Below are 14,248 nucleotides of genomic sequence, written 5' to 3'. Positions count from 1 at the left end.
AGGTCCAGGCGTCAAGTGTGTTAAACATCACCATGGACGAACAGTTCAGCATACAAAATGACTAGTTCGTGTCTGCCATCTACTATCTTGTGGTTCCTACAAGTGTTGTTTTTTTGTTGTTTTTTTGTTGGGTGGGGGTGTTGTTGAGAACTCTCAGCAGCACTTCACCATGATAATCGGTCGCGACGGCAGCGATAAGGTCGTGTTTGCCTGAGAACTACTTGAATCGGCATTTAAGGGTCATTTTGATTTTGTTGTCATCATCTGAGATTATATACTTCTGAACAAAGCACACGACATAAGGCAGAAAAGACGAGGCACTAGTTATGGTTATTCCTGGAAGATATTATATGGATGACCTGATTTCTACACATACTATAATATTCGAGGAAACCACCACACTTATACTGGACGATTAAGAATTATTTCTAGCGTCCAACATAAGGAAGCGGTCCTTACTAACTCGCCTATGTCAGCCGCCATGCCGATATTAGCGTTCGGGTCATAATACAATAGAACACCTCCGTTGTCATGACTTTCGCGGGAAGCCCTTGTTTACTGCAAAGACATATCTCATTTAGGGACACACTGAGGGAACCAATATCATTGAAGTCGAGCGCCAAGCAGAGGCCTATGTGTTTCTCATGAAGAAGAATTTTGGTTAGATGCTTCTGCGTACAGACCTACGAGTGTCTTAGCAGTTTGTTCACGGTCCAGCTTTGCATTAGGTCTTGAGCATCTTGCTTGCTAAAGTTGGTTAAAGGTGATGGCTTCATATTTTGTGAGTCACCAGCCACGCAAGAGCACTTGGAACATTAACTTATTTTTCAACACTCTACTAAGAGTAGCCATATTCAAAACATTATTAGAACCGCGACGGCTTCTACAAGTGACACAGGTGTTGGTGATATACTGAGCGAAAGATAGCCAAGCCGTCGGTAGCGACAAGTGCAAAAACAGCCATTATGAGGAAGTACCATTTAGTACGTATGCATGGAGGGGGGAGGGGGTAACCCAAATGCATACGCTTGCATATGGGGAGGGGGTCTACTGAGAATTTACGTACGTATAGGAAACGGGTGGGGGTAACCTTGATAATAATTTGTCTAATACTTAACCTGTTCGACACTAGACAAACTGTTTAAAGTTACGCAGCTTATTTCTCTGATGCAGCCAGACATTCAACGTCGGTGGACTATCTGTTTTATTAAACACGTTAATATTATTAATCCGTTATGGTTTCTGCGTGGATTAAATATAGGCCGTTCTATAGAATTGGAGGGGGGGGGGTGCGTCAAGCGTACGTACGCAGGTGGGGGTGTAAAAAGGGTACGCATGTGTACATGGAGGGGTAAGGGGTCAAGCTCAAGGTTTGGCAGATTTTTGCGTACGTACTAAATGGATGACCACTTACGGCGGTTTCCTGTGCCAGACGAACCAACGTTAGTACAGCAGAGTCTGAGTTGGCGGTGCCTTGAGCAGCTAAAGAATTACTGATGTGAACCTTATTGCGATGAGCGTCGAAGAGGTAGCGAAAACCTATGCAATATTCGTGGTTCAACTAAGATTGCTTCGATAGGGTCGTCTCAGTTTGGACTGTACACAGCAACTGTAAGCCATTTCTCCCTTTAGGTAACCGCGCAGTTCGTGCAAATGATCTAAAAATGATCCAGTTATCCAAACCCCTGTACTTTAGGTAAGATAGCGTGCACCAATTGCAGGAAGACACACGTAAAAGTATGCACTGATCTTGGCTGACGTCGCAGGTCATTATAAATAGACCGAGTTTCGGGCCACAAAGGAAGCTTTCGAAAATCGTATCGCTAAAATGGCAGAATATGCAGTAGGTTGATCCCAGTCGGGACTTCATTGGCGCAGTGTAGCAAATCTTGGCCAAGCAAGGCGTGCGTGTGAAACGGAGAAAGGCAGGCGCCCACCATGGATGTTCAGTGTATTAAATTTATGCACAAATATGAAACATGAATTAGTCTATCACCAACTTAATGTATAGTATTATACCTCAAAAAATATGAACAATGTACGATTCATCCACAAGTAAGATGTGCGCATAATTGATTTTCGCTCATATAGCGATATTGAATAATATTGATTCAAAAAGTAAAACATGTTTCTCGTGGCGCCCAGCTGAAGATCGCAATATATTTCAGATTCCACAAACCTAGTCAAATGGACAAAGAGCAACTATTTATAGCCCACCCTCCCTGTCTGCCGAAGAATCCCTGGAGAACCACCTTATTCCCTGCAGATTTGTTGGTCCATAGCTTTGGTCCCACACTGCGAGTAAACCACTACCGTCCTTTGAGCCAACGTCAGGATCATCTGCAGCAATCTGGGTTACACGTGATCCCACAGAGTTATCCCTCGTCAAAACAGTTACAAATACAATAACTGATCCGTGAAATACATGAAAATACAATGGTATACATCAAACATGCGCTTTGTTGCTCGTTAAATTGTTTTTTTAGGAACTATTGTACTAAATTATTATAATAACAAAGCATCAAAGTCCGCAGAAGAATCTGTCTGACAAGAATAATCTCACTGGATTATAAGAACTCAAACATTATTCATTATTTAATGCATTACTTGATTTCAAGTTGTCGGTTCTATTATAAACATAGCTAACTCGAACCAGATTATAGTGGATATGACAACAGTGCGTAATGTGACATAAGTCTGAATCTCCGTAAAATTTAGAATAAATTTGGAAACATCCAGTATATATTCGAATCCCATCTCCATAAAATTGACAGCAAGAAAGAATACAATTGTATATATCACAACTCTTCAAATGAAGATTGCTTCATAAGTGGACAGCTTCCTGACAAAACTAGTTGTATTGTGTCTCTACAAAGATAGCCTTGGGCTATAAGTACCCTAATTGTAGTAAAATCTGCGATTAGAGAACTGGGCATAATTGGGCTTCTCACTGCATGCACTTTGTGCGTGCAGGAGTGGGTAAACCAAACCCAGTCTTTTGAAATAACAACGGCTATACATAATCCACTCTCGGGGAACATTGCAAGCAGCAACGAAACTCGAATACATTTTCGTTCATATATAATGCATTGCCATTACACACAATTGTTCTTAGCCCCGTCCGTTATGAAACACAACTGGCAATTTTATTTTTTCTGGAAAGATTCTAAGATTGACGTTATCTAGTATGTGAGTGACGGCACGGTACTTGCAGGTAATCTAGCAGTGGTTTGGCACCCTATCGTGACAGTTCATAGCCACATACGTGACAATCTTTAGCTTTCTGGAAAGTCTTGCAGTCGTCTCCATTCATTAAAGGCTCAACATGATAACGACGCTGCTCCTGGGTCTCTTGCCTCTCATTTGTAAGGCTTTGGATGAAAGTGGCAACATTATCGTTGCCACGGTTTAACACTAGCCACTTTGAAACGCTGTTGCTGAGAACAACGATGTAGCAAAGTCTACATGAAACCATGTCAAGAATATTATTGTGTTTCTTTCTTTTTGATTGACTACAGGGCCTTCCACTGGCACATTTAGTGCATGAAAACGTGCATAAATAATGTAAGGGACGCGCATCTAGCAGTGGTGGTCTTGGAAAGCACGCATCCTTTTTGCATGGTTCTGGGTAAGGACACACGCCGGGTTGCTTCGCCTATACCATGGCAGCCTCTCGTGTGGGCCTCTGACAGGTCTGTCTGGCATACGGCGTGAAGGCTGTGACGATAGACATGCTTCTTTGTGTTGTTTGCTGTGCTGCCGTACCAGACGGCTTAGGCTTATCTACATAAAGTTGCTGTTTTCACGGGTCGTTCCGACAAGTGAGCAACAAGAGGTCTATCGAATGTTACCTCATATCGTGAAAATTGGCTGATGCGCAAACGGATAAGAGTCTTGTAGCCCAACCAAAGAAACTAAATGCGATAATTGTGATGGGTCGCTTAAAATTAACAAGCTCAATTTTGATGGCGTTAACTTTCCTCAAAGTTGAGCTTGTCATGGTGTTGGTGGTGCTTGCCTGGCCGATCAACATTGTCTGATACATTTTGTAGGAATAGTACAGCATTATCGCAACTGTGCCGTCGATACCTGGCTAAACTTCAGACTACAAAGTTCACTAGCTTCCATTTTGATTACAGATTTTACACAAAAAGCCATAGCATCTAAAATAAAGGGGTGTCTGATCAAAACCTTTGTGTTTTTTGGCACGGTGATGTGATAGTCTATTGCAACATCAGTAGCTTCAATATGGCGGGTAATTTTCAGCTACGTGTCGTCTGGTTGTTGGCTGCTTCTTAAAACTCTCACCTATCAAATCGCCGAAATCATTTGTGAAAACCAGCCATTTCAACGGTGAAGAAGTTAAAACTAGTCGTGAGTTGAGATCAGCTGTCGAATCCAGAGAATTGATTGTTTCAAAACTTTAACTGGCCCTGGGGCTTGGGCTAACAATTCAACGAGGCGAATCGACCGCCTACTCACCAATAATGGATCAAAACACCTCATTATAATCACTTATTATTTGCCGTCTGCGACACAAGACATTCAAACGTGTAGATGAAAACATTTTTACATGTAGCCAATTAACTAGCTATCTCGAATTTAATATTTTAGTGTGATGTAATTTTTAACACTTTTGTCATATCATACGTAAACCAGCAGGCAATAATTATTTTGTGTGTGACTTTGAGCTCGGCACTGACATAATCATATAATAAATTAACCAGCTATCTCTAATTGACAATACTGAGTGGTTTTGGGATAAGCGATGACCTTGTAAAACTGCCCTCGTAACTTATTCTCCGTTTACTTTAGTTTTCTTGATATTGTAATACACATAATATTATTAATGAATAAATGGTAGAAACAACAACATAAAGCCAGAGGATCACTATTGTAGTATTTGTGGTAATTATAAATGGATGCGTATTCTTGAATCTCGTATTATTCAAGCAGGAAACTCCATTCTCAAACACGTTGTTTCAAAGTCAAGACATTGTGTAATATAAGAAAGCACACTTACAGCATTCAGAAAGTCTCATAATTTTGGTTCCTTTTCTTACGTGACAAAAATTAATTACTTAATTTCTTATCGGGGGTGGGTGGTAATTGTTATGGTCTGCTTGCTGACAAAGTTTACTGAATTTAAAGTCCCTATTACCTTGAGCTCGAAAAGAAAACCTCTGCCTCTGACCAGTCCTTGAACTCCGTAATTGTTAAACAAGTGCTTTTTCACAAGAGAACCATGCCACAAATTAATAAATATAGGAAGCCATTTCCATCGAGCATGATGTGTGTGTGTGTGTGTGTGTGTGTGTTTTGACATTAGTATAGTATGCACTTGATCGAGGTTCGATATTCATGAGGTATGCACGAGTCCTATACGCCATCGTGGAACATGAAGGTATTGTAAAGAACATTTTAAAAAATGCAGAGTAAGACAAATCTGCCCATCCACACTTTTGCAGATAAATTGTGATTGCACAAGTCCTTCCAAACGTGTTTGATTGCGATTCTCTGCCCTTCAGTTCTTTCTTGTAACCTGGCCCTGTGCTCAGCTTGACACATCACTTCAAGTGATTAATGTTACCCCAAACCTGAAAGTCTTAGAGACTGACCGTCCAATATTTCCTGGGGATAAATCCAAACTTGGACTTCTAACGGAATGCCGAATGACCGTTCAATATTTCCTAGAGCTAAGTCCAAACTTGAAAGCCTTATGGACTGCCGGCTAAGTTTTCCTTGGGCTAATATATTTAAAACATTACATTCTCCACCCCCATCACCATCCACCCCATCACCATCCACCCCACCCTTACTCAAAAGTCCACAAATCCAGCGTTTTGGTTGGTAGTGATTTATTTTAGCAAGATTTGGAGTCGTCATAACTCCTTTCATACCGATCGAAAAAGGGCGAACGTATTCGGTCCAATTTAATAAGGATGATCGATCAAAAAAGGGCGAACGTATTCGGTCCGATTTCATAAGGATGACCTATCAAGAAAAGGCGAACGTATTTGGTCTGTTGTGATGTTTCATGGAGACATATAGGTGGAAGGGATACAACAGTTACCAGTTACGGGGTGGTTTGGGTGGAACCAAAGTAACGGGCTTGAAAGTGTGCATATCATCTATGATTTCTATCTCTACGAGAATATTTAGTAAGATCTTACCTGGTAGAAACACGATCAAAGCAAATATCCAAAGCATTTTCTCTCACCCATATGTCGATTACAACAATCTGCAATAAAACATGTTTATAGTATAGTCAGTGCCATTTATTATTATTATTATTATTATTATTATACACCGGTGGTAATGGCGGTGACTAAAACGTAAATAATACAGAACAATGTTTGCGTGCTTCTTAAAAATACAGCAGTGTGCAAAATATACTTTTCATACCAAACAAATTGTTAGTACGATGATATCAAAATTAAAAACAGTGCAACCATATACTTCATACCTGAAATGATAAATTGTATCACTGATATTAGTCTGACATCTTGTGCAACTACTTCAGAGCTAGATACATTATAAGAGACAGACAATTTATATTTGAAAGGGGGCGATGCAGGGATGACCCAGATTCCCTTTAAAGCCGCGATATTTAGTTTTGTTAGTTTTACCTCGGGTTAAGTTTTGTTCTCAACTAATATAATATATATCACTAGTTTTTGTGTTTGAAAATTAGAGCAACACTATATTTTTATGGCAGATTTTTTTTTAAAATAGACCCCACGCTCCCTTCACACCCACCCCTCACGAAAATTAAATGGTAGTACCCTAAATCATTGGAAAATCACCAAGTTTATTTTTTACACTACTTTATGTAGTTTTCTCTTATCTGACCCAGTTATATAATTCAGACAGAACGGAATCGCTTCAGATTTCATAATACCGTAAGTAATCTTTCAAACGATCGTCCATTCTTACCTTTTTGTTGATCGCCATTCTGATTAGGGGCCCCGAGTGGCCGAGTGGTCTAAATAGCTCTCCGTTACGGATCACTGCCATCTCACATCTGTCTGCGTGGGTTCGAGTCTCGGATTCAGCCAGTGTAGGTATGTAAGAAAGCTTGCCAGTAACTTCTCGTGGGTCGGTGGTTCTTTCCGGGGGTTTTCACGTGTTCTTCCTCCACCATTAATACTGGCCGCCATGTATAGCCTAGCCTGTGCTGAAAATGGCGTTAAACCCTACAACAACAACAACTAACTGGATAATAGTAGACTCAGAGACTGCTTCATTCTTTTTTATAGGAACTTTATGAGATGTAACTATGCTGCATTATTTATATTTTCTTCTTCGTACTCTCTCTCTCTCTCTCTCTCTCTCTCTCTCTCTCTCGGGGCCCCGAGTGGCCGAGTGGTCTAAAGCGCTCTCCGTTACGGATCACTGCCATCTCACCTCTGTCTGCGTGGGTTCGAGTCTCGGATTCAGCCAGTGTGGGTATGTGGGAAAGCTTGCCAGTAGCTTCTCGTGGGTCGGTGGTTCTTTCCGGGGTTTTCCCGGGTTCTTCCTCCACCGTTAATACTGGCCGCCATGTATAGCCTATCGTGTGCTGAAAAATGGCGTTAAACCCTTATAACAACAACAACAACAAATCTCTCTCTCTCTCTCTCTCTCTCTCTCTCTCTCTCTCTCTCTCTCTCATATTTGAACTTAGGTTTCTAATGTAATTGCTCTTTAACTCATTTTCAGGCCTTATTTAATTGGAGACTATATATTAATAGTTTTGATTTCACGTGCACTTATGTGTGTAACATTTGAATTTGTCTTCGAAATTTCAAATATAAATTTTTCTTTTAATTCTTTCCGTTCTTATTGTTAAGGACCAATGATCGACTTCAGGTGAGATTTGACATTGTGTTTAAATAACAACATTTTGGAAGAGAAAGCAGCTTCTAAATTCCTTGGTACGGTACGGTAATCATGTCATTGCCATACAATTCTTATCGAATGCGGCTGTACTAATAGACCTAATTTTACATTCGTCTCGTACGCTTATTTTTTTTAGTCTACAAAGCTTGCAAAATAGGTCAAGAAACTAAACTAAATTCAGATATTATCAGACTCAAGTCTTCCACTAGCTTGATCGTATATGTCATAAACCATGCATAGAACCATGCCGACAGATATGATTATCGATGATTTACATAATGCACAGCTAATTGAGTGCATCGTGTAACTTAAAGTCTGTATAATTTTGTATGCAAAACTCTTTATCTCATCCTGTCAGTCCCCTCATTCCGGGAGGCTTGTTAGAACGATTGAATGGTTGTGGAGTTGATACCTGTTTTTCTGATATTTGACTTGAATATTTCATGCATCAAAATATTGTTAGCACAAAAGCCTGACCTATGTTTTGTGTTGATAATCTTGTGTGTATATGCGTAAGACCTTATAAGATTTGTGTGCTGTTTGAATAGTTTTTACAATCTATACGAATTTTTTTCGATTTCTGGATTTAGAAGTTTTGTCTGCAGTGTTTGACAAACGCATATCTTTTCCTTTTTTTAAAGATACTGTTAATACACGACGCATCCTAAGATACATTGTCTCGGGGGTTGGCGATTGTGTAGGGCATGACACATCTTCGATAGCATTTTTTTCAGTGCTGCTGTGGAAGGCATGACGCATCCTCAATGACATTTTTCAGTGCTACTGCGCAGGGGATGATGCTACCTCTGTCGTATTTTTTTCCTTCGGGTCTACTGTGGAGGACATGACGCGACCTCGTGGCATTCTGAAAGTGCTACTGTGGAGGACATGACGTGTCCTCGTGGCATTCTGAAAGGGCTACTTTGGACGACATGACGCGTCCTCGTGGCATTCTGAAAGGGCTACTGTGGAGGACGTGACACGACCTCTTGGCATTCTGAAAGGGCTACTGTGGAGGACATGGCGCGACCTCGTGGCATTCTGAAAGGGCTACTGTGGAGGACATGACGCGTCCTGGTGGCATTCTGAAAGGGCTACTGTGGAGCATGACATGTCCAGGATGACATTTTTTTCAGAGCAACTATGGTGGTGGTGGTGGTGGGGGGCATGCTCGTCTTCGATGACAATATTTAGGGCTACTGTGGAGGGCATAGCGTGTCCTCGATGTAATTTTTATTTTACTTTTCTAATTTCAATTAGTCTGATGAATGACATGGAACAGGAGGAAGCCAAGTATACCCTTATGTTGGAATTATATTTTGGCCATAATGAGTTTCTGTGTGGTTCTTATAAGCTGTAAAATTATATATATATATATACGTGTGTGTGTGTGTGTGTGTGTAATAAACTGATTACGACCAGTGCAAAACTAGTATCTAACTAGCCTAAGCGCTTTTGACTCTAAATGAGTCTTTTTCAAAGGCAAATACAAAATCATAGACAAGGCAAACAAATAAAACAGAAAAACCGTTGTCTTTGCAAAACTTACATGACTATGATTTGTTGCGGATGCTGGAAGATATTTTATATTGACCTAGAAATCGATGAGCTATAGCGACATCTGTTATTTTATGTTAATTTATGTACGTGCAATTTAAGGGTGGCGATAAAATCTGCGTCAGAAAGTGGTAATCGTTATATGTTAACAATTATTAATTGCGCTACCCGATACCCGGAGGCCGTTACGTATAAAAACATTGATTCAGTTAAGGTGGCTGGGGCTTTGTTAGGAGTTTGGTCCAAAGTTGGTGCACCTAAACAGATACTAACTGACCAAGGGACGCAGTTTGTTAGGCAGGTGATGAATAAGTGAAGCGGTTGCTTTCCATTAGGCAGCTGACTACCACCCCGTATCACCCGCAGTGCAATGGTCTAGTAGAGCGTTTCAATGGGACTTTGAAGCAAACTCTGAAGAAGTTGTGCAAAGGTCGAACCAAGGACTGGGATCGATACCTTCCCGCGATGCTTTTCGCGTACCACAAAGTACCCTAAGCCATTCTAGGATTTTCACCTTTCGAACTAGTTTATGGGAGGACAGTGACAGGACCCATGGCTGTATTGAAACAGTTGTGGACAGATGAAAAGGCATCCGAGGAAGTACGAACGACGTATCAATATGTTGTTGATCTCCGTAACAAGCTGGGGGAAGTTTACAACTTGGCCCAGAAGAATCTCCGTGACGCACGGGGACGTCAAGCCAAGTACTACGACAAAAAGGGCGAAGGAATGAAAGTTTCAAGTGGGTGACAAGGTGTTGTTGTTGTTACCGTTGGAGCACAACAAACTCCAAGTATCCTGGAGGGGACCGATCGTTGTAACGGAAAAGAACGGTGGACATAACTATCGTATCAAGGTAGGAGATCAAGAGAACTTGTGCTACGTTAACCTTCTTAAACGTTATCGTGAAAGGGAGACACCCACTGAGTTCGTGGCTGCTACATTTTTGACTGAAGAACCCGACAACAACTGAGGAGTGGCGGAAGTAGTTCCTAGTTGTCCTTTGACGAGGAATGAAACCTACATTGACATTGTCCTTGACGTAATGTTAACGTCAAAACAACGTGAAGAGGTGGAGAGGATACTCCAAGACTACTCAAGTGTCTTGACAGAAAGACCATGCATGACGGACTTGGAGGAGTTATTTTAAAGTGCTTGATGAAACGCCTGTGAAACTGAAACCTTATCCACTGCCTCATGCGAAGTTAGCAACTGTACGCGACGAAATTAGAACTATGCTTGACTTAGGGGTCATCGAACTAGCCGAATCCGCATGTAGTTCACCGGTTGTTTTGGTCCAGAAGAAAGATGGTGATCACCGCTTTTGTGTCGACTAATGGATATTAAACAGGATCACAGAATTTCAAGTCGAAATGTTACCGGAAAATATTAACGACGCTTCTGAAAGGGTCTTTGTGCAGTTTTAATGCAGGAACATGATGTGAACTTATTTCCGGCTGCTTATGGTAGCAGGAAGTTGTCGTCAGCAGAGTGTCATTATTCTGTTACCGAAAGAGAATGCCTAGTGATTATCTTTGGGATCTCTAAATTTCAGCGCTATTTGTTTGGACGAAAGTTTATTCTGGAAACTGATCACCAACCAGTTGCTTATTTAGCCCAAGCTAAATTGACAAATGGACGTTTAATGAGATGGTCATTATTTCTTCAGCGGTATCAAGTTCAATTGCGTTACATTAAAGGAAGTGCCAATGTAGGAGTAGATTGTATGAGTAAATTAATTGATTCTGAAGCGAAGGGGTCACTTCTTGAAATGCAACTTCAAAATTCGGAGACCAAAATCACCGATTTTACTCGGGGGTTGGGGTACATATGTGATGTCTTTAAGTTTGATTAAGTATTGAACATTAAAATTTAATACATTGTACATTAAAAATTTATTACAATCAAGCCAACAAGGTTTTATTTTCTTATGTTACGTGTTAGGCGCGAATAAACAGTAACACAAGAAAGAGTGAAAACAACAAGCTTTGAAAAATATAACAAATAATTTATTTCCTTGAAAAATACTGTAAAAATGGAAAAAAATATGACAACTTAGGTTTCCAGGATCAAATCCAAAAATAATACAACAATAATCCAAAAATAAATTTTGTGAAGTCCTAATATTGAAATGTTTTAATGATGTCAAGTTCGAGACCCGACGAAGAATCCAAGATGGAAGGCGATGACGTATGATGTAGCCCGTACTGTGTTGACGTCATCGGTTCCTTGTAGAAACACAATAATTAATCCTCCGGTCTTGGAAATCCAAAATAAACTTTTTTTTAAGAAAAGTCATTGTTCAAGAATTCTGTATAATACAATAATATTTCCAGAGAAACGAATTAATCTTTTAGAATCCAAGTAATCAGAAGAGGAATAAATGACAGTTGGCTATGACAATTTATGTTGATCTGGACAATTTTGTTCGATTTGAATGAAAACGTTTGTCCAAATGTTTACAAAGAATAATAGGAAAAATCTTGTCAATGCACTGGTAATCAGATTAAATATTTTTTCTTTATTCCAATCAATTTAGATATTTTTCTATGGGTAAACCTATTGAAAAATGTCTTTAAAAAATTCTAAATTGTCATTTTGATATGTATTATTATTATTATTATTATTATTAAATGTATTATTAATTTCTTATTATAAATGTGGGAGACATACATTTTGATTCTGATCTTTTTCTTTGTAGCAGTGTATACAACTGAATGGATCAACAAGAAAAAAGGTCATTAAAAATCTAAAATAACAGATTCTCATTTGATATTCTTCAGCTAAATGCTTAATTTACATATACGTAATTTGGATTATACACCGACTATCCACTCACAAACTCGTAAACATGCTTTCAAGTGGCATGCGTGAAGAGGGCCCTTGAATTTTCTAAGTGAACTCTTTCATCCCTTGAAGAGGTGATCTATACTTTACATTCTCTAAAAGTTGTTACCATATATTGTGTGATAAATCTATCATCCATGTATTTTCTACATGCACTCATCCTATTCATAGTCAAACATCAAACTTGTATTTTCTTACTAACAAAGTTTCTGGTATTCGCACTTTAATAAGATCTCAACATTGTACTTTTACTAATATACATGTTTAAAATAAACACCCCTCTCGTCCAGCACCCAGTCGTTTTCTGTACAAGTGGTCAAGATAAACGTGCCCGCTTTCAATTGTTGGAACTGTAATCAATCACTTCCAGTTTATTTTTGCTAGAGTTTGAAATACACATAGAGGTTGACAGCTTAAAAGCCAGTAAGACCTAGGATTAGTCTGTAGAGTCATTTCAATTTTTAACCCAGTCTTGGTCAACGGCGAGGCAATGAGATGTTGTAAAACAATAAAGATGCTGTAAAAATCAGATCGTGGGGACGATGGTTTTGATAGAAACACGTTTGTCTTCTGCATATCGCTAACAAAAGCGTTATCACTGGGATTGAGACACAGCCATGTTCAATTGGAGTTTAAGAAACAGATATAGGTTGACCGCTTTAAAGCCAGTAAGATCTAGGGTGCGATATCTTTGTTTTCTTAGTATCTTCTTTATTATTTGTACACATCTAGAGTGCATTTGGCATAATCATCCTACATCTGCGGTCGCGCACTGGTAGACACTAGATGGCAAGACCCGACGGTAGGTCTACACGGACAAAAGTACAGTTAATGGCAAGATCCGACGGAAGGTCCACACGGACAAAAGTATAGTTAATGGCAAGACCCGACGGTAGGTCTACACGGACAAAAGTATAGTTAATGGCAAGATCCGACGGAAGGTCCACACGGACAAAAGTATAGTTAATGGCAAGACCCGACGGTAGGTCCACACGGACAAAAGTACAGTTAATGGCAAGACCCGACGGTAGGTCTACACGGACAAAAGTACAGTTAATGGCAAGACCCGACGGTAGGTCTACACGGACAAAAGTACAGTTAATGGCAAGACCCGACGGTAGGTCCACACGAACAAAAGTACAGTTAATGGCAAGACCAGACGGTAGGTCTACACGGACAAAAGTACAGTTAATGGCAAGACCAGACGGTAGGTCTACACGGACAAAAGTACAGTTAATGGCAAGACCCGACGGTAGGTCTACACGGACAAAATTATAGTTAATGGCAGGACCCGACGGTAGGTCTACACGGACAAAATTATAGTTAATGGCAAGATCCGACGGTAGGTCTACACGGACAAAAGTACAGCTAATGGCAAGATCCGACGGTAGGTCTACACGGACAAAATTATAGTTAATGGCAAGATCCGACGGTAGGTCTACACGGACAAAATTATAGTTAATGGCAAGACCCGACGGTAGGTCTACACGGACAAAATTATAGTTAATGGCAAGACCCGACGGTAGGTCTACACGGAGAAAAGTACAGTTAATGGCAAGATCCGACGGTAGGTCTACACGGACAAAAGTACAGTTAATGGCAAGACCCGACGGTAGGTCTACACGGACAAAATTATAGTTAATGGCAAGACCCCACGGTAGGTCTACACGGACAAAATTATCGTTAATGGCAAGACCCGACGGTAGGTCTACACGGACAAAAGTACAGTTAATGGCAAGATCCGACGGTAGGTCTACACGGACAAAAGTACAGTTAATGGCAAGATCCGACGGTAGGTCTACACGGACAAAAGTACAGTTAATGGCAAGACCCGACGGTAGGTCTACACGGACAAAATTATAGTTAATGGCAAGACCCGACGGTAGGTCTACACGGACAAAATTATAGTTAATGGCAAGACCCGACGGTAGGTCTACACGGACAAAAGTACAGTTAATGGCAA

The 14,248-nt window shown here is 40.3% G+C and overlaps 1 protein-coding gene across 1 annotated transcript in view; it reads right to left on the bottom strand.

The window, feature by feature from the left end:
- LOC149786130 (uncharacterized) overlaps positions 1–6,554 on the bottom strand; it is a 60,474-nt gene extending 53,920 nt beyond the window's left edge. The window contains exons 1-2 of the mRNA XM_089976464.1: positions 6,467–6,554; positions 6,174–6,241 (exon numbers count right to left, since the gene is read on the bottom strand). Of these exons, the coding sequence (XP_089832590.1) occupies positions 6,174–6,210 (37 nt within the window). The 5' untranslated portion in view covers positions 6,211–6,241; positions 6,467–6,554. The remainder of the gene's footprint in view (positions 1–6,173; positions 6,242–6,466) is intronic.
- Positions 6,555–14,248: the final 7,694 nt, after the last annotated feature.

This window comes from Sinohyriopsis cumingii, chromosome 12 (assembly GCF_028554795.1).
Source record: "Sinohyriopsis cumingii isolate HCF-2022 chromosome 12, ASM2855479v2, whole genome shotgun sequence".
Taxonomy (NCBI): Eukaryota; Metazoa; Mollusca; class Bivalvia; order Unionida; family Unionidae; genus Sinohyriopsis; species Sinohyriopsis cumingii.
This window is presented reverse-complemented; position numbering and strand designations above follow the sequence as displayed.